This window comes from Dermacentor variabilis, chromosome 7, assembly GCF_050947875.1.
Source record: "Dermacentor variabilis isolate Ectoservices chromosome 7, ASM5094787v1, whole genome shotgun sequence".
Classification (NCBI taxonomy): Eukaryota; Metazoa; Arthropoda; class Arachnida; order Ixodida; family Ixodidae; genus Dermacentor; species Dermacentor variabilis.
Window position 1 is genome coordinate 81658374 of NC_134574.1, and position 20897 is coordinate 81679270.

The 20897-nt window shown below is 49.9% G+C and overlaps 1 protein-coding gene across 1 annotated transcript in view; it reads left to right on the forward strand.

Annotated features, from left to right (window-relative positions):
- Window positions 1–15211, forward strand: part of LOC142586872 (uncharacterized) — a 31677-nt gene extending 16466 nt beyond the window's left edge. Inside the window, exons 3-4 of the mRNA XM_075697746.1 lie at window positions 2814–2927; window positions 14710–15211. Of these exons, the coding sequence (XP_075553861.1) occupies window positions 2814–2927; window positions 14710–14808 (213 nt within the window). The 3' untranslated portion in view covers window positions 14809–15211. The remainder of the gene's footprint in view (window positions 1–2813; window positions 2928–14709) is intronic.
- The last annotated feature ends 5686 nt before the right edge of the window (window positions 15212–20897 follow it).

Genomic DNA, 20897 nt, shown 5'->3' on the forward strand with positions numbered 1-20897 from the left:
TATCCCGTGATTGATAACGAGATTGAGAACATGGTTAAGTCATGTTCCAGTTGCGTACAAGCAGCGCCTATGGCCTCCAAGAAATCCCCGGTCGCAAGGTCAGAAACGGGCGATAGTCCAGGCTGCAATTTAACGTTGCGGGGCCGATCAATGGACACATGCTGCTGGTCGTTGTGGGTTCACGTAGTAAATGGATCGAAGCAGTACCCCTGAAAAATACCACCGCCTACGCCACCATAGAAGCCCTGCGCACCTTGTTCAGCACATTCGGATTGTCGCGGACGCTTGTATCTGATAATGGCCCACAATTGACAAGGCTGAATTTCGGGAGTTTATGAAGCTGAATAACATAACACATCTCCGGACAGCACCGTATCATCCGCAGTCCAACGGGCTTGCGTAACGCGCTGTGCGAACTGTTGAGTTTTGAAGGAGAATGTCCATGGGTCTTTGAAAGCGAGCTTAGCAATGATTCTGCACAGGTACTAAAGGACGCCGGGGGCAGTACCCCAGGGAAACTACTTATGAGCCACGAGCTCCGTTCCAGACTGGACAACGCAGTGGCACCACCGGGGCCTCTCGCCCCGCAATCTCCAGAGGACCGCCACGTTCCTGGTGCGTTGCAGCCGGAGGAACCTGTCTGGGTAAAGAACTTCGGGCGAGGCGAGCCATGGATCCCAGCCCGAATCGCGTCATTGGACGGCACCCGCAGGTAAACGCCGATGGTCCAGAGGGGGAGAAAATTCGTCGGCACAGCAACCAGATCAAGCCACGAGTGGGGAAGCATGACCTGGACGACGGAGCCCGTGACCCTGAGCACCAAGAAGGAACCGCCAGCCCCCAAGTTGTTGGGACTTCAGGGCAGGGACCAGGAATACGCGAGGCTGCCCGATCACGCCGACGCCAGCGCTGCGCCGGTCGGGCTGGACACAACAATCCCCAGACCGCTATTTACCGTAGGGTGAACGAGATGCTGCATCGGGATGACGTCACGCCAGCATACGGCAACAGTTATCGCCGCTGTTACCCCTCCTCACACTCCCTCTCCAGCCGTCTCGCACAACGCCTATATTAACACGCATCAAAGCATGCAATAAACGTTGTCTCGGCCCAGCCACCGCTGTGTATGGTGCGAATTCTTCACTCGCTCAAAGAAACCCCTTTTCGAGCGTTTCACCATGCATAGATCGGCCATAGCGTGCGCCAATTGCGCGCGCCTGCGCGTGAGTATCTCGAGGGCCTCAGAGCGGCGCTCCCGGTTCCTTGCAATTATTCCAGATGGCGCTCTCCTCCGCCGCATCGCGGCCCAAGCAAGCGGCCGCGTTTCTACCAGAAAGGCCGCCTTCGTGCATAGCGCTCGCGGCCAGCGTTTCCCGGTAAACATTACGGTTACACATGCTCCAGTTGCTGGTAAGCGAGAGAAGCAGTCGGGGATCTTTGAATGCTGTGGCGTTCCATTCTTAAAGGGGAAGCTTAAGCGTCCTTCATCTCTTTACAACACTTATTCCGCCGTATCACGTCGAACCGACTTCCCCAGTAGGGACCCTTTTCATAAATATAATGCTAGCTTTCCCGTGAGACAAATTTTCGAGCTTATTGCGGCGTAGTTATGTTTGCAATCAGCGCGTTAGACCACGGTTTGCTCTTCTTATAATATCTATATGGCATGAAAAGTGTAGACGTGGCTTGTGGTGAACCTATTCCCAGTAAACAAGCATACCCTCCGTCCCCTCCCACCGCATTTAGCGTGTGCAGCGAGAACTTTGTCTTGAAGCGTAGCGTGACTGGTGCCGCCAAAAGTTTGGCAAGGGTACAATGTGAAAAAAAGCGCACTTTGTTAACTAGAAAAAAGAAGTCCCCATTACAGGAAGAAACTTTAACAGTTATCTAGAAGAAATAGCGAGAACTGACACTTCGCGAAAATTCGAAATCGAATTTTGTAATAGGTAGATATTGCAAGCGCAGATGTAATGCCACAACGCTGAGCAGCTTCAATTCAAACGTCAGCTAGGGGGATAGCATGACGAGTTTGTCAAAACCTTAAATAATGTAAAAGCAAGAAGGACCTAAACTAGAGTAGAGTATGGGACACGGGGTTAGCGCTGCTCCCGTATACTTGTCCTTTGATGGACAGCGCTTGAGCTGTATTCTATACTATTCCTGCGCTTACATCCTTTTCGCGCTTTAATCAATAGGCTTGAAATATGAAGACAGAATATTTATTCCACGAGGGAGCGCTAACCTTGTTGACTCCTTTCTTTGTACCACGTTTGCCGTACTGAGTTGAGGTGAGGTGAGTAGGAGCAGTGCGTTAAAATCTAAGCCCGCATGTTTCCAACACTTTTCCTCTGTACATAATAATAATTTTACAAGTCAACATTACTGGAAGTTATACGAGAAATTTCGCGTATTAATATTAAGGCGTAATGCGCATGTCTTTTGTTTCAAAGCTTAAAGATAGACAGACTTTCCGCACAGTGGAAGAACTTATAACCACGCTTTGTGTTCCCGCGCAGCAGGCTTATCAGGCCCGTGACCGGAAGTTCCTTGGGGCCGCTCTCCCGCTGCTGTTATCGCGCGAGTGAAACCCGTCTTACAACAGCAGCCCCGCCGAAACACTTAACAGCAGCGTTGACGAGGACAAATCTCCTTGTCGAAACGTTGCCTTCAGCCACATTGCTTGTTTGACAAATTTCAAATAAGGAGGCATACAGAATTTCCTTGCAGCCACTTTATTTTACTCCAATAGCCATCGCCCGTCAGCTGCGCCTATACTTACGCCAAATGTGCTTTTTGTGCTTTGATTGTTACAGAAAATGAACGAAGCGAGTGCTGCCAAATACAATGTGACATACAAAGCCTCTCCAACAAGCTGCCTCAGCTCTGCAGTTTTCGATGAAGCAACTTGCAAACCGCTTGCAGAAAAGGTGGGTGATGTGCAATGCTATGCCCATTTCTAGAATGATCACAAGCGTTGTGTTCGACTACTTTACCGTCTGCCGTTTGCTACCAGAAGCTTACCAACGTGAACGCCGGAATGGTGAGACTTTGTCACGAGCGCTGAGCTTTTTTTGTGTGTGAAACCATCGCTAAGGGTACTGGGCATTTAGTATGGTCCTATGAATTTGGTATTTCCCCCCCCAAAAAAAAGATGTTTAAAAGCCCGATTTTTATATATCGACATTATTAACCATGGGCGAAGTATTTCTTTCAGAGTTATATAATGTCTCTGCCGGGGCTCTATGTTACAATAAAATCGTATATGTGGTGTTCACGTTGAAATTTCTTAATGTAGTTGCGTAGTTACGTGACTTAATATGTAGCTATGCGTAGATGCATCAGGTATCTCGTCTGCAAAGATGTCATCTTCTATGCCTGTTTTCGTATTGTTTTGTTTATTTTCACTTGTGTACGGAAACCGTGCGTATCTCTGAGTGTCCTTTTACTCTATTTTATGACTTCGTTCACTCGTCTGCGGAACTGCAGGAGAGTTCGCGATATTTGACTGTGTTTAGTGTTTTTAGTGTTTCTCGTGCTTTTAGACTTGTTTGCTCTGGGAAGAGGAGTAACTGGCGCCAACAAAGGCAGGAATTGCTCCTTTAGATTCATTAAAAAATTGCCCGGTATGATGCACCGAGGGCTCGGTATGAATGCATTTAGTCAGGTTATTTGTCAAACCGCTGTTCCTTGTAGGCTTCTTTTTTGGCTTGGGTTGGGTTGGTGTTGAACGAAGCATTAGTGGTTCTGCTGGCTGACTGTAAGTGTACTTTCTGCAGACTCCACATTTCTGGGTCAATGCTTCTATGTCAGCGTTTATCCCAGGCCAGTAAACGAGCCGCCTAGCTCTTGCTTATTAGCCGTACCGATGTGCCCCGCATGCATCCGCTGCAATGTCTCAACCTGCATGCTTGTGGGAATTATCAACTTAGTGCCCCTCATGAGTACGCCATCCACAACTGATAGTTCCGGTGCGATATCCCTAAGGGATTCTTCTACGGGACGATAGATGGTGTCGGATGTAGGGAAGCTACCCTCGTCCTAGAGCAGTAGTTGCGGCTGCCAACTTCAGGCAGCGAGAATGGATAGCATCGGACTGCCCGAACTGCGCATCACCTGAAATGGCGGTAAGAGCTGGAGCCTCTTCAAAGAGAAGCTTAAAGTTTTTTAGGGCAAGCAACGTCGTGCACCGAAGCGCCAAGATCTAGCGCAGTGAAAACATCACAGATTCTCGGCTTGGCTGGTGAAGGCGAGTTACAGGTGTTCAATAATTTCACTTTCGCCACGGGGAAAGCACGGAGGGCTACGACACCGTGGACGCCAACTTCCAGTCGTACTGCGTCGAGCAGCAAAACGACATCCACAAAAGATACCTTTTTCGGACTCACCTCCATGCTCAAGGAAAATCCATCGAGCAGTTTCTGCTGGACCTCCTTTTGCGAGCTGCGGTGCTCCAGAATCCTAGTATTTCAGTACCACCCAGGTCTGCTCAATTTGATAATCGCATGCACATGAAAAAAAATGAGGGTAGAACTCGGCTCACGAGGCTTGTCGCATTAGCATTCGAACAATGTAGCGACAAGCTGTATTTATGAAGTCACATTTATTGAACATCTACAGGGTTAATTCACAGACTTTATTTGCTTCGGCTATAGTCAGAACTGTAAAACGCGTTACCAGCATAATTTTAGGTATATGCCACAGGTAATACAAGGCTGGATATCCCGGGCACGGTGGACTCATTTCGATGGGGGCGAAATGCGAAAACACCCATGTACTTAGATTTAGTTGCACGTTAAAGAACCTCAGGTGGTCCAAATTTCCGGAGTCTCTCACTACGGCGTGCCTCATAATCAGAAAGTGGTTTTGGCACGTAAAACTCGATAATTCCATTCAAGGCTGGATAACAACGGACATTTACTTAATGCGTGGTTAACTGGCAGAAACCATACTCAAAAGTACTTCAACTGCGCATGCGTGCATGTCCTGACTAAAATAAATGATTTCTTTTTCTTTGAGAGAGCGTCGGGAGAGGTGACATTACAGGTATCTGTCTCTAATGGGATTAGCATATTTTGCCTCTTGAGCCCGTCAGTCCGTCCATCCGTCCCATCCATCCATCCATCCATCGATCCATCCATCCATCCATCCATCCATCCATCCATCCATCCATCCATCCATCCATCCATCCATCCATCCATCTACGCGTCCGTCCGTCCGTCCGTCCGTCCGTCCGTCCATCCGTCCGTCCGTCCGCCCGTCCGTCCGTCCGTCCTCTTACTGCAACCCAGAGGTCCAAATTGTCTACCAGCCTGGGCCACTAGTTATGGGCTAATGGTCGGGTTGCTATCTGTGTCGTTCCACTGTCGTAATTCCAGCTGCGTGATCGGACTATCGTCATGCAGTCGTAATCAACCTTTCCACACTGACCCAGTGGCCCAAGTTGCCTTCAAGCGTGGGTCATTAGGTATGTGCTCGTGGCCGTGATACCGTCATAACCATTTCATGGACGCCGTTCTAGTCATCTGACTCTCGTCATGCCATCGTCGTCATGCTATCGCATCGTCATACACTTGTCATGTATTTGTTGTCACACCGTCGTCATGATGCTGTCGTGGTCGTTCCATCGGTGTCACTCCAGCTTCCTCATCGAACAGTAGTCATGCCATTGTCATGACGTCATCGTCTTCATGCAGTCGCCGCCATTCATTCGTTGTCATACCGTCGTCATGAAGCCGTCGCAGTCTTCCATCGTCATCATGAAATACTTCATCATCTGCAGTGAATCTCGTCTTGCCACCGTCGTCACACACTTGTCATAGCACTGTCTTGTCCACATCACGTTGCCTTTTTACATCGTCACCACTATAGTAAGTTCCTCTCATTGTCGTGATGCCCTCGTTGTTACATGACCTTCATTGTTCCATCGACGTCAATCGTTCTTCGTTCATCTTTCGTTACCATGCTGTCGTTATTCAATCGCGTTATACTACGGTTGTCGTGCCATCGTCGCCATTAGGTCGTCGTCAGACAGTCGCCATCATTCATATAGCGTCGCCGTCAAGTCTTCGTGGTCGTCTCAGTGCGGTTATACAGGCTTTGTTGTTCAGTCTTTGTCCATGTTTCAGCCATCGTCCGTGTTTAGTCGTCATTGTCATCATCCAGTCGTCGTCATCTCATCGTCCTCCCAGCGTTGTCATTCCATAGTTGTCAATGCGTCGTTGTCATACGGTCGTCGCCATGCATTTGTTGTCATACGCTGGTCATGGTGCCATCGTGGCAGTTCCATCGTCGCCATTCTTCGTGACCCGACCATCGCCCTGCCGTCTTGGTCACGTCGTCGTCATACTACAAATGTTGAATAAACGTGACTTCAGAAATACGATGTGCCACTGCATCGCTCGAGTGCTAAACGCATCACCATCTACAGTCCATAACATTATACAGTCAACGTAACATGAGCGTTGCCACAACTTTTTTATGCACGCGTTTAAAAAATGTGTTCTGTTTTTATTGAAACTAACGTGAACCACATGTGTTCCGAAAGAATAGCTGTCTGCATTGACACCTCCGAAAGGTGTTAGAATATTGCTCCCATCTTGCTGTTTACTTAGTGCGGTAATTGTTACATTAATTAAAATGCCAACGTAAATAAAACTGCGGAAAACGTTTTTGGTAAGCTTTACACTGCTTACAAAGGAAAAGAAAAATTTTGTCAAAACTTTTAGTAATGCCGCCAGCATTGCGAGAAGAAAAAGACGACCGACATATCCCAACTGCGTAGCCGCCACACCGCGAGCGTCAAGCAAAGCACCGCAAGGCAACGCTCGGCCGGTGCTGACAGGCCGGCAGCTCGTGCGCGAGAATCGGACGATTGGCACACGGCAGGAGGCTACGAAGAGGAGAACGACGTTCGAAAGAGCGAAGTTCGAGTAACGCTTTTGTTGTTCCGCTGGTTCCTCGCGTGAAGAGCGGCTTCTGCCCTCTCTCTGCGGTCCGTGCTCGGGTACGTAGCTAGCAGCTCTCGCCGGAAGTCGTTCCACGATGATAACGACGCTTCGCGGTTTCGAAACCACGTGCGTGCAGATTCCTCCAGCGCGAAGTACACATACCGGGGTTTCTTTGTCTCGTCCCAACCATTACATCTGGCGACACGCTCGATGTTCTCGAGCCAGTCCTCGGCGTCCTCGAATGTGTCTCCGTGAAAGGATTCTGGCGTCCGGGTGAGTCAACGACGACGTGAGGAGGGGTTACTTGAGTAGCCATCGCACTGGTACCTCGGCTGGCTGCCGCCGCTGCCCTTGGTGAATCGGCGAGAGGACCAAACTCGGGGTCTTCACCTCGTATGCGGCGACTCGTGCGTTGGTGGACAGGCGTTAATTCCTTTGGCTCCAAACTTCGGGGATCCGGGCTGCCTTCCCTGGTGTTTGGATCCCACCGATGGCATCGGTTGTTGGGAACTCGGCGCTGACGCCCGTGGTTGTACCTGGGTCGCAAGCCCCAAGGGTAGCGTTGGCCTGGCGGCCTGGGGTACAACTGGAAGCATCCGAAGGTCCCGGCAAAGCATGAGTCGACTGGTAACAACAAAACAACTTGTTTATTTTAACATCGCAAAGAGTTGGCGGTCAGATTGACCGAAGTAGAGAGACGGGAGAGCACTTTACTCAACAGAAGAAATCGGAGCCCTCCCTTTGGCGTCCGGGGGCAGCTGTTTTTATACTCTCGCAGTTGAGGGCAAGAAGGAACCCCTCAATAGACGAGCACGTGATTGTACAATGGGCTAATGGTGACGCACACTGTCGTAGCGCCGCCGGTCGGGCACAAAGACTGGAAGGAGAGGGTGACCCCCTGCTGTCGCATCGCCGCCGTTTGGGCACAATGGCACATACACTCACACACGCACATGAAGACACGTGGCATCGGAACATGCCTGGAAACGCCTGGAAACGCCTGGCGGGGAGCGTTGCGGCGACGCCGAACGGGCCAAAATGTCTGCCGCCCCGCCGCAGTCGCGCCGGCAAAACCGCGCGTCGCAGGCGAAACGCAGCAGCGGGAGCGTTGCGGCGACGCCGAACGGGCCAAAATGTCTGCCGCCCCGCCGCAGTCGCGCCGGCAAAACCGCGCGTCGCAGGCGAAACGCAACAGACCGCCCCGCCGGGGGAAGGAGATCCCGATGGACAGGGGACTGCATCCGCTGTCCGGAGGGATGTCGCTCGATGATGCTCATAACCGAAGTCGGGCGTCCCTCGACGTTTCTTGAGCGCAGCGCAGAGAGAAGGCCTCGTTCTCTCGTTCAGGTTCGCACGGGACACTGCAAAGTGACTTCGGGAGAGTTCACATTTTTGTTCTCGTTCCCGGCAAGCGTTAGAACTACGCTGAAACTCAACCGCTCAGTCAGCAAGCACGGCACAACCCTCACTAAGCCCTGCCAGGCTCTTTCCCCTTTTTATACCACTGCCTAGTTCCTTACAGTAGTCTAGCATCACTCAGAACGCGTCCACAAATTGGAAAATTGTACTAGAAAGCATATCATCACTTTGAAACACTAAACAAAAGCAATATGTTAAAAAAAATCCTGCCTCAGGAAGAAAAACATCAGTAACAAACAATTTTGAGGCTGATTCCTACGTTAGGGGCTTCGACTTAAGCCATCGGCGTTACCGTTGAGACTCCCCTTTTTGTAACGCACCTCAAAGGAATATTGTTGTAAAGCGAGGCTCCAGCGCAGGAGGCGGCCATTTTTGGGAGAGATGGTCTGCAGCCATTGGAGAGGGCAGTGATCCGTCTCAATGATAAACCTCGAGCCGGCTAGATAGCATGACAATTTCTGAACGGCCCACACGAGACATGCACACTCTTTCTCGGTGGCGCTATACGCCTGCTCACGACTGGTCAGCTTACGACTAGCATACAGGACGGGGTGTTCTACTTCTCCCTTTTCCCGTTGGCACAGTACAACGCCCATGCCTCGCTCACTAGCATCGCACTGAACAATGAACCCTTTTGTATAGTCTGGCGATCGTAGCACAGGCTGGTTTGTTAGGGCACTCTTTAGGGCGCTAAAAGCTCTTTCCTTTGTCTCGTCCCAGACGACTGTTTGAGGCTCTGACTTTCTTAGAGCATCCGTCAGGGGAGCCGCGATATCAGAGTACCTGGGGATGTACCTCTGATAGTAGCCGGCGACACCTAAGAACGACCGAATATCGGTCTTTGTGCGCGGTTGCGGAAAGTCTCGCACAGCGGCCACTTTTATTTCAGAGGGGCGGCGACGACCCTGACCAATCACGTGACCGAGGTAGACAACCTCGGCCTGTGCTAACTGGCACTTAGGAGCCTTTACTGTCAAGCCCGCTTCGCGCAGGCGGGTTAGCACTGCCCGCAAGTGTGTCATATGCTCAGACCAGGATGCGGAGAATATCGCTACGTCGTCTAGATACGGTAAAGCGAATTCTTGCTGTCCCCGCAACACTTTATCCATGAGGCTTGAAAAACAGTACGGCGCGTTCTTCAAACCAAAACTCAACACTTTAGGACGGAATGTTCCCATTGGTGAAATGAACGCCGCATACCTACTAGCCTCTTCTGTAAGTGGAACCTGCCAATAACCCCTGACAAGATCTAGGGTGGAAATAAACTGAGCGCTACTAACTTTCTCAAGGCGCTCCTCGATGTTAGGGATCGGATAAATTTGATCCTTAGTGATGGAATTAAGCCTGCGGTAGTCGACGCAAGGACGAGGTTCCTTGCCCGGTACCTCAACTAAAATCAAAGGGGAGGTATAATCACTCTCACCTGCCTCAATAACACCGAGCTGTAGCATTTTCTTTACCTCAGCCTCCATAATATCGCTCTGGCGGGGTGACACCCGATACGCCTTGGATCGTACTGGCTCTGGGGAGGCAAGTTCTATATCATGAGTAAGTACAGAAGTCCTACCAGGCCTCTCAGAGAACAGACCTTGAAACTCTTGTAATAGCTGGTGTAGTTCGGTTTTCTGCTCGGGCGACAGCGGTGCTTTACTGATAAGGTCACTAATGACTTGACCGGTGTCTTCCCTGTTCGTCACTGAGCCTAGTCCCGGAAGCTCGACCGGAAGCTCTTCAGGAACGTTTACCATCATGCACACCACTGCTTCCCTTTGTCTATAAGGTTTGAGCAGATTACAGTGGTAAACTTGCTGTGCTTTCCGCTTTCCTGGCAGACTTACCACGTAGTTAACGTCCGACAGTTTCTGAACAATTCGTGCTGGGCCCTCCCACTGCACGTCTAGTTTGTTGTTTAGCGATGTGCGCAATATCATGACCTCATCGCCCACCTCAAAACGACGGGCCCTGGCTGTCCGATCATAATAAACCTTGGCCCTCTGCTGGGCCTTTGTCATTGCTTCACCTGACAACTCCTGTGCCCTTCTTAAGCGTTCGAGGAGCTTAAATACGTACTCCACCACGACTGGGTCGTCGCCCCTACCTTCCCACGATTCTCGAAGCATGCGAAGCGGAGATCGAAGCGAGCGACCGTACACCAGTTCAGCTGGCGAAAACCCCGTAGCCGCATGCGGCGCGGTCCTTAAAGCAAACATCACCCCAGGCAGACACAGCTCCCAGTCAGTTCGATGTTCAAAACACAACGCTCTCAACACGCGCTTCATGACGGAGTGGAGCTTCTCAACGGAATTCGACTGTGGGTGGTACACTGAGCTGTGTAGCAGCTTTACCCCACACCTTTCGAGAAAAGTTGTCGTCAAAGCGCTAGTAAACACTGTGCCCTGATCTGATTGGATTTCCGCAGGAAAACCAACTCGCGCAAATATGGACAGTAGTGCATTGACTATCTCAACTGAGCTGAGTTCTTTAAGCGGCACTGCTTCAGGAAACTTTGTCGCTGGGCAGATCACAGTCAAAATGTGTCTGTACCCCGTGGCTGTTACCGGCAGAGGTCCCACTGTATCAATAACGAGCCGTCTAAAAGGCTCCGTAATGATAGGTACCAATTTCAACGGCGCCCTCGATTTGTCCCCTGGTTTGCCCACCCGCTGACAGGTGTCACATGACCTCACGAAGTGGTCTGCGTCCCGAAAACACCCTGGCCAATAGTACTCTTGCAAGAGACGGTCCTTAGTTTTCTTAACTCCTAGGTGTCCGGACCACGAACCCCCATGCGTCAAGCGCAACAGATCCTGACGATAGCATTGAGGCACGATCAGCTGATCGAACTCCACTCCTCTGCGGTCTAGATACTTCCGGTACAGGACTCCACCTCTTTCCACAAAACGCGCATTTTTCCTGGCGATACCTTCCTTGACATTGCAGCGTATGTTTTCTAGGCTACCATCCTTCTTTTGCTCGGCTATCAAAGCCGACCGGCTGACTTTTAGCAACCTATCAAGTCCGTCTGACGTAGGCGCGATGAGCAAATCAGTAGATAGCTCTTCTAACTTTCCCGTGTCGGGCGTTTCCTCTCCAGTATCTGGCGCCTTTAACGTTACAGACTCAAGTTTATTCAGTTCGGGCGTGCTCTGAATATCAGCTTGCTGCGCCTCTGACCCTTTTTCGTTGTTTGATAACGTCAGCCCCGCAACTACCGCCTTTGCAGCGAGCTCCCGAACCTTTGATCTGGTTAAGGCCTGAACACTAGCTTCACCAAACAAAAGCCCCTTCTCGCGCAGGAGGTGATCGGACCTGTTTGAAAATAGGTACGGGTACTGGGGGGGCAGCATAGATGACACTGCCGCCTCCGTCTCAAGCGCTCCGAAAGGTCCTTCAATAAGCACTTTTGCTACCGGCAGACACACGCTATGAGCTTCCACGGCTTGCTTGATCCACGCGCACTCGCCCGTGAACATATGGGGTTCTACGTAAGACGGGTGAACTACATCCATCGTAGCTGCGGAATCGCGAAGCACTCGGCACTCTTTCCCGTTCACGAGGAGGTCTCGCATGTAAGGCTCGAGAAGCTTCATGTTCCCGTCAGTGCTGCCTATTGAAAAAAACACAACTTTTGGTGTTGTTTCCGGACACTGCGCCGAAAAGTGACCCGGCTTCTGGCACGTATAACAAACGCGCGCTCGCCTCATCTCGAACCGCTTTCTGCGTTTGGCTGCCGCCGTCTCTTTACGTTTGGTCGGACTGCTTTCACTCGCATCCTCACTACGCGTGTCCCCCTTAAATCTCATGGGCGTGAACCTTGGCCTCTCAAACTTGGAGCCAAATTCACCCTTTTGACCGTCCTTAGCTCCGCGAGCCCGACGCGTCACAAACTCCTCGGCTAGCTCAGCGGCTTTAGCCACCGTACAAACGTCTGGCCTATCCAAGACCCAGTATCGCACGTTCTCCGGTAACCGACTATAAAACTGTTCTAGCCCGAAGCACTGCAGAACTTTATCGTGGTCACCAAACGCTTTCTCTTCTTTGAGCCACTCCTGCATGTTTGACATAAGCCTATACGCAAACTCTGTATATGACTCACTTCTGCCTTTCTCATTTTCCCGAAACTTCCGACGGAACGCCTCCGCAGACAGCCGGTACTTTTTTAGCAGACTCGATTTTACTTTGTCGAAATCCTCTGCCTCCTCTCTATCCAAGCGAGCGACTACGTCGGCCGCCTCGCCGGGTAACAAAGTGAGCAAGCGCTGTGGCCACGTTTCCCGAGAGAACCCCTGCTTCTCGCACGTTCGCTCAAAGTTAACCAGGAACAAACCAATGTCCTCTCCAAGCTTAAACGGCCGCATCAGGTCAGTCATTTTGAACAATACTCGTTCTCCTGCACCGTGTGCCTGACTTCCATTACGAGCGCGTTCCATCTCTACCTCGAGACGCTTCATTTCCAAAGCGTGTTCGCGCTCTTCTTTTTCTTTCTACTCTTTAAGTTCGCGCTCCTGTTTCTCTTTTTGCTCTTTAAGTTCGCGCTCCTGTTTCTCTTTTTGCTCTTTAAGTTCGCGCTCCTGTCTTTTTGACCTCTCCTCAATAGTCTCAAGGCATTCCGACAGCTCGTCATCCTCAGCCTCTAACTCAAGAATAGCCTTTAGCAGTTCTGGTTTTCTGAGTTTGTCCGAGACATCCAGACCCAACTCTCTTGCAAGCTCCAACAATTTCGGTTTGCGCAACGACTTCAAATCCATGGCTGCTCTGAATGCTGCTTTCTCTACTGCCTATTATTGTCTTGCCGCAAACTAACCCGGCAGCAACGACAACCACAATTACCAGCTCTGTTTCTGACACTAACAAAAGCCTGGCAAAGCTCAGAAGAAGATAGTCCCGCACTCACCAAACCTCGCAGCCAAGAGTCCAGCGCAGTCGTTCCGCTGCAGGCAACCAGTCATCACACAGGGCTCGTTGCACTGCTCCCGGATCGTCGTTGAGCTGCTCAGCATACAGTCAACTGCATCTCTTCGCTGCTGGCCTCCGTTGTCGCGATCTCACCGCTGGCAGACAGTTGTTTGGATCCCACCGATGGCATCGGTTGTTGGGAACTCGGCGCTGACGCCCGTGGTTGTACCTGGGTCGCAAGCCCCAAGGGTAGCGTTGGCCTGGCGGCCTGGGGTACAACTGGAAGCATCCGAAGGTCCCGGCAAAGCATGAGTCGACTGGTAACAACAAAACAACTTGTTTATTTTAACATCGCAAAGAGTTGGCGGTCAGATTGACCGAAGTAGAGAGACGGGAGAGCACTTTACTCAACAGAAGAAATCGGAGCCCTCCCTTTGGCGTCCGGGGGCAGCTGTTTTTATACTCTCGCAGTTGAGGGCAAGAAGGAACCCCTCAATAGACGAGCACGTGATTGTACAATGGGCTAATGGTGACGCACACTGTCGTAGCGCCGCCGGTCGGGCACAAAGACTGGAAGGAGAGGGTGACCCCCTGCTGTCGCATCGCCGCCGTTTGGGCACAATGGCACATACACTCACACACGCACATGAAGACACGTGGCATCGGAACATGCCTGGAAACGCCTGGAAACGCCTGGCGGGGAGCGTTGCGGCGACGCCGAACGGGCCAAAATGTCTGCCGCCCCGCCGCAGTCGCGCCGGCAAAACCGCGCGTCGCAGGCGAAACGCAACACTGGCCTGTGTGGGGCTTGGAATCATACCGAGCACCTCCACCAGATATGTAACCAACAGTTACAACAGCCGTTTCTAAGAAAACTAATTTTTTCGTGGCGAACCTGTGCCCGTCAACAAAAACCGACTGAACACTCAACAAAAACAAAAGCGTTCCTCGAGCTTTGATCCTTCGAACGTCGTTCTCCTATTTGTCGCATCCTGTCGCGTGCCAATCGTCCGATTCTCGCGCACGAGCCGCCGGCCTGTCAGCACCGGCCGAGCATTGCCTTGCGGTGCTTTGCTTGACGCTCGCGGTGTGGCGGCTACGGAGTTGGGATATGTCGGTCGTCTTTTTCTTCTCGCAATTCTGGCGGCATTATACACTTCAATTAGAATGATCATTTCACTTCCACTCTGCTTTTCTCCCTGTCATCGTCTGTTGGTTTAACATGCGTTTATATATTAACTCACACTGCATAGCTTTTTGCCACCTGGTTTAAAGACAACAGGTATGCAAGAAATATTAATTATTAAGTAAAGTTGCCACTTGAATGTGATGTGACAAATTGCCGTATGTTTCGATTTTATCTCGTAGGCTTCAAATTAATGAATTTTTCAAGGTATCATAACTGCATTGAAAAGCCTCATGATGCATTTATTCTATTTCTTTTCAGGCTGAAAAACAGTGCAGTACAACATTCTTCGAGATTCCTGCGGAAGAATTTTATCAGATACAGAAAATGGAGTGCTTTGAGATATACTACGAAAAATGAAATTAGCCTAGAGCCATTCAAAAATGTCTGGGCGTCCGTGAAGAGTTCTACACTATGCATATAATATTAGCCATGATGTACGTGTACAGTGCACGTTCGGCAAACCTTTGTTTTATTGCAGGCCTTTTTCTTGCTGCTATTTTCGTTAATAACTCAGCAAATGTATGCAAAATAATAGGGCGGCCTGAAATTATAGCAGAACTTATCTTACATTCAACGGTGTTTTGAAGTATGTAGCAGATGATTTGTAGAGCATCGCTAAAAAATTTTCATATGACTGTGCAGCAGGTGTTATGGACATCTTCAGCAGACAGCCTAAAACGGTGATGAGGTGAAATAAGGTTGCGTAGAAATGTACAGGATAAATTTAGTAGAAATAAAAGGTGATTTATTGATATACTAAGACTGAACCAACGACGCAAGGATGCTTTCATCACTATTCGTCCCTTCAACGCGGTGGACACTCTAGACAACGAGTCGCAGTCGTAGTCGCATTGATAATTGCTAAAAATTTGCTCAGTTTTCAAGCGCTGATTGCAAGGCCCATGTTCTAATGGCAGTATCGCGGATGAACGTGGCAGGATACTGGAGCGAATATGGATGGATGGATGGATGTTATGAGCGTCCCCTTTGGAACGGGGCGTTGGGTTGCGCCACCAAGCTCTAGCTATTATACTGCCTAATGTCCTACCTAGGTTAAACAATAACGCAATAAGCAAATAACGCGATTTTAAAAGCGCCATCTGTTGGTGAGATTTTTTGTCGACACAAGTTCACCTTTTTCCCCCTCAGATTTAGAAACCGGGCACAAGGAGAGAGGCAGCTATAGAAGCATTCTCGAACGTTATTCGACGAAGCGTGACGAAAAACATCTCCTGCTAATAGCCTGCCGAGGCAGCCAATACATCGTCGCGCACTGCTACAATAAGCGGAGGTCGACAACCGACAGATAAACTTCGCAACAAGTCCGCTCACGTGGTGAAGTTGGTGAATTAAAGAAGTCAAACGAGGTGGAAAGCATCACGTGGAGAGGGCTTCCCGTGCTGTTCGTGCCTAAGGTTCCGAAAGTGAAGAAGTCAATTTTCGTTGACGAATGCATTAACGGCAAATGAAGGAATTAAAAGTGCGTGCGTACATTTCTTCTCCCTAGTGCAGTACTGCTTTTGCAGCATGGGCCTTAAGTTATTTAGCGAATGGGCGTTGACGACTGCTCGCCCATCTGGTGTCCACCGCGCTATGACAATAAATATCGAAAAGCGCATCCTCGAATTTGTTAATCCCTTTTTTTATTAAACGCTTTCAAATTAAGAAGACTCACTCCGTTTACAGGGTAATACTTAAACAAGACCGAACCCGATGAAGCCCGATAATGCTTTGCTTGAACGCGGAAGCACCGCGACATCGCTGTCTCCGTCGTCTTTGCTCTGAGGGTGCTAACCAAATCGGGACAACGTGAAATTAATATTGATTAGTAAATTATGCTTCTGGAGTTGTGAAGAGAAATTGAGAGAAAAGACGGGTAAACGAGAGGCGGATGGTGACACACCTTAAAATACTTGCATTTGCTTCCCTCGACAGCATGTATTCTGACGGCGTCCTATCGGTGGTATTGGGAGCTTTTAAATAAAATAATTGGGTGATGTTTGGACGCAAGTCGGAATGGAATATTGAGATCGTGATAAACGTTCTTTTGATGCAAGAAATCGGCGGATGTATAGGTGACTATGCTGTGAAACCACTGATGTCACGGTGACGTCCTCGGCGCCGTCTTCAGTGGGAGAAATTGAGGACAAAAGAGTAGGGATTTCATTTTTTCCGTTTATACCCAACGTTTTCAGGCATAGAAATTGTAGCAACTTTTCCAAAAAATATGTTGTTAGACTAGATAGATTTAGTGCCTATTTTACGTAACATTTCGGTAAAGAATTATCAAATTGTTCACCAAACTTCCCACAATATCTATCAGTGCCAGCTTTTTTGTGCAGTACTGTTGCTATTGCTAAGTATACATTCAGCGATGAAATTGTTTACTCTTATTGCTCACTTATTTAAATTGCTCAGAAACTTTACGGAAGAGAACGTGGGTAATGCAAGCTTGAGCTGGTGCCATGTTGTTTTAACTATAACGATTGAAATAATGAAGCTCACGGTGTGAGAACAAGACAGAAGAGCAAGTAACGGGAGACACGAGATGAAGTGCATTCAATATTCAAGCGTGCTAATTATAGATACTTCGAGTAGCTGCTAAATAGTTCATTATATTATCGAACAAACGAAATGTCAAATTATATGGCTAATTATATATGAAATTAACAAAATAGTGTAACGTTTTGCGGCTAAGCACGAGGTCGCTGTATGAAATCCCGGCCGCAGCAGCTGCGTTTACAAAATGAAAAATAGCGAACTACAAAAATGGCCATGTAGCGTCCCTTGGGTGCACGTTTAATAACCTCCGGTGGTTAAAATTATCCCGCGTCCCCTCCTACGGTATGCCTTATAATCAGATTGGGATTCTGGCACATAAAGTCTCAGAATTTATTTAAATAACAGTATAAGGTTGGCCTGCAAGTGGGCACACGCGTGGAAAGCATGCAAAATGAACACATCGCAATCTGCACACAAGGAATAATGTATGCGCTTGCCAATTACCATGTCTTTTTCCACATTTTTGGGAGAATAAAGCCACTGATGTTGTTTAGTGCATCTTTTCATCAGTTGCATATGAGCTTATCGAATCCGGCCCGCTCTATAGTACCACACTTTCCGCTGCTTTTAAACACTGCACTTGAAATGGCATATCGCTTGCCAAGCTAAACTAGTTTTTTTTAATTCGAAAGCATGCCCTTAGGAATAATACAAAGGATGTTAGAGGTACACGAACAGATTCGATTCGTGCAAAAAATCTAGGAGTGAACGATGATGTGGTCCATGAATCCAACGTTCAAGGTCGGGTGGGCGGCCAGGCCGAAGGCCTATTGCCCGGAGGTGGCGGAGACGGCTTAGATGAAGTCCTGGGCAAGTTCATAGTAGGTGTGTCACTGTCCCATTTTGGATTTCTGTGTTACAAAATGGGCACGATGAGCCGTAAGGACCATGGTACTGTTGTGGCCAGAGAGCGGTCACAGACGGGGTGAGCGCGACCCCGACACGTAACCTCCTCTCGGCGGGTTAACCCACCAGGGAGGTCTGACTCACACGGAGGTAGGAGAGCTCGTGTGGTACGTCGGAGGTTTTCCTTTTCCCGGATCAGCCGTCCACATGCGTCTTCAGGAAAATGTGGAAATGGCTATGTTGTAATCTGTGGGTGGGTGCCATATCTGCTTCAAGGAGACCCGGCATGGCTGCTCGAGGCACCCACTAGACGCGTATGAGGATATTCGTAGTGGCAGCAAGACGGTGAATGCTATCTGAGAATAGAGTGGACCGAGATGCCCTACCTATGTCGTGGATGGCTGTGCGAATTATGAGTTGATAGTATCGAGCAGCTTGAACAGCAGGTAGCAACGCGGCCAAGTCGTCTCGTAAGGCAGCAAGTTCGGCAAGATAGGCCGGTGGGGCAGGATGGGCAACATACGAGCACGTCTCCTGCCTCAGGTTGAAAGGACACACGAGAGCGGTGTGAATCATGGTGCCGTTAACTCTGGTATCAGTGTATGCTACGATAGTCGCATCGTCTTGATTATCATCGGCGCGACGAACGCGGGAAACTTGGCCATTCGCCTGACGGGGAACCGGGCTATACAAACGACTAAGAGGCTTATTGTCACTTAATTGTACTCTATTCCACGGAGCTACATCCGGCCTTGTAGATGCTGGATTGTCTATTTCGTGTCTCATGTGCCGGGCCAGTGAAGCAGCCGAGCAGAAATATGATGGCTTCAGGTCGCGCACGCATCGACGTTGGTGTACGAGTTCGTCGATAGTGTTGAGTTGGGCCTCGGCCTGTAGGGTTGGCAACGGAGTGAGACGTGGTAGTCCCGTTATGGCCCGCATGATTTCGTTATTAATGGCCTCAAGGCGAGCCCATTGGGCCTTCGTGAGATGATGAAACTGGGCTCTGTACTCGAGTTGTGGCTGCAATACAGGACGAACAAGAAGGCGAGTCATGTTGGTGCTCGCGCCGCCAGATTTCTTCGGAATCCGACGTATCAATTGTATCGTTTCTGCGGCCTGTTGCTTTGCATTCTTGACCCATGGTCCCCCATATCCGGAGGAATCCATTTCAAGGACTAGTACATGGAGAGTTGAAGACTCGTGTAGTGGTTGCTGATCCATAGTTAACTGAAGAGGCCGGAGCGCCAGTACACGGCGCCCATACTTGTTCGCTACTGACATGTACGTCGTCTTGTCCTTGTAAATTTCAAGCTTTATCTGAGAACACCAGTTGTGCGTGACATTTAGGGCCTCTTGGAGCACTTGTTCTTGGTGGCAGATTTCAGGATCAACTGACGAGACAGTGATGCCATCTGCGTACATTATGTACATTATGTGTCGTCGCTAGCTTCCAAGCTAGTGGAAAGAGAGCGATATTGAAAAGGACTGGTGCGAGCATAGATCCTTGTGGGATACCCCGATGTGCGACGAACTGACCTGCTGCTTGGTCAGCCAGGCGAATGGAGGAGGTGAGAGCGCGCAGGGAGTCTTCGACGAATGTGCAGAAACGGCTAGGGAACTGAAGCCAATGAAGAATTCCGACAATTTCTTCATGACTCACATGGTCGTACGCTCTACGAATATCCACTGCCAGAATGGTGCAAATTCTTCGGGAGCGGCCTCCGATGCGAACCATAGAAGATAGGTACGCAAGGCATCATCTGGGCCTAGATGAGCACGGAAACCGATTTGGCCAGGATGATACCATGAGTACCGCTCGAGCCACCATGTAATACGTGTCGCCGGCATACGCTCCATCAGCTTGCCTAACGTTCACGTTGGTGCTATTGGGCGCATATGAACGATATTATCTTGGGGTTTTCCGCGTTTAGGAATAGGGACCATTTCTGCATGCCGCCAAGAATCGGGGATGACTCCTGTAGCCCAAGCTTCGTTTATGGCCCCCAAGAGCACTTCGAGAACATTGCCTTCCGTGTTTTTATAAAGTTCATATGGTATGCCATCCGGTCCTGGTGCCTTGCATGACTTCGACAGGTCTGTTGCCGCTAAAAATTACGCCATAGTGAAGACATCTTGTATATCCTCGATGTCGGAGAGCGTACGCGGCGTGCCTGCGTCCGCGGAAAGGCAGTTTTGAACAACGAAAGGAGGCGGTGCTGCGTCCAAAGCCGGAAAAAAGGTTTGGGCGACAGTTTCTGCGAATACTGCTGGTGTAATGCGCGATGCTAACAGGGCGCAGGCTGCGGGTTCTGGAGGGCACCGACCACGTTCCATTAATCGGAAGGTGCTCCAAATAGAGGCATTGGACGACGAAGGTCCGAGAAAAGAGCACCAGCCCATACAGCGGCCACGTTCTAAGCGGTGTTCATGGCGCCGAGCAACCGCGGTAAGGCGTTGGGCCTCTAACCGAAGGATATTTGATGCAGGGTCACATTATGATGCAAGTTCTGCTCGGCGGCGCGACGCCCAGAGACACAGAAGTTGCAAATCAGGAGCGTTTCGCGATTCATCAACCCACGACGTACGTGTTGCCTCAACTAATGCCGCCTTAAGATAATAGGATGGGTTCATCATGGAGTTGGATACAGTGCTTTCTGATACCGCCCTGTATCGATCCCAGTCCACCACTCGACATAGTCGGTGGAGGCGGCCTGTTCCGCCCGAAGATAAGCCAATGTGAATCGGATGATGGTCGCTACCCCAGCAGTCGGCTTCACATGAACACGAGACGGTCGTCCTTCCTAGCCACCAAGATAAGTCCGGTGAGTGTGGCGGCACGCGAAGGGGGTCACGCCGACGAGTAGGCGCTGACACATTATTAACAGAATGAATTGGGCGTCCATAAATGTGTCCAGCACACACGTACGACGCGCACTGGAAATAACGTATCCCCATGTGCTGTGGGGCGCGTTAACATGTCCTGCTACCATAATGGGGCAACCAGGATGTTTCTGTCGTAGGTGCGCAAACCAGCC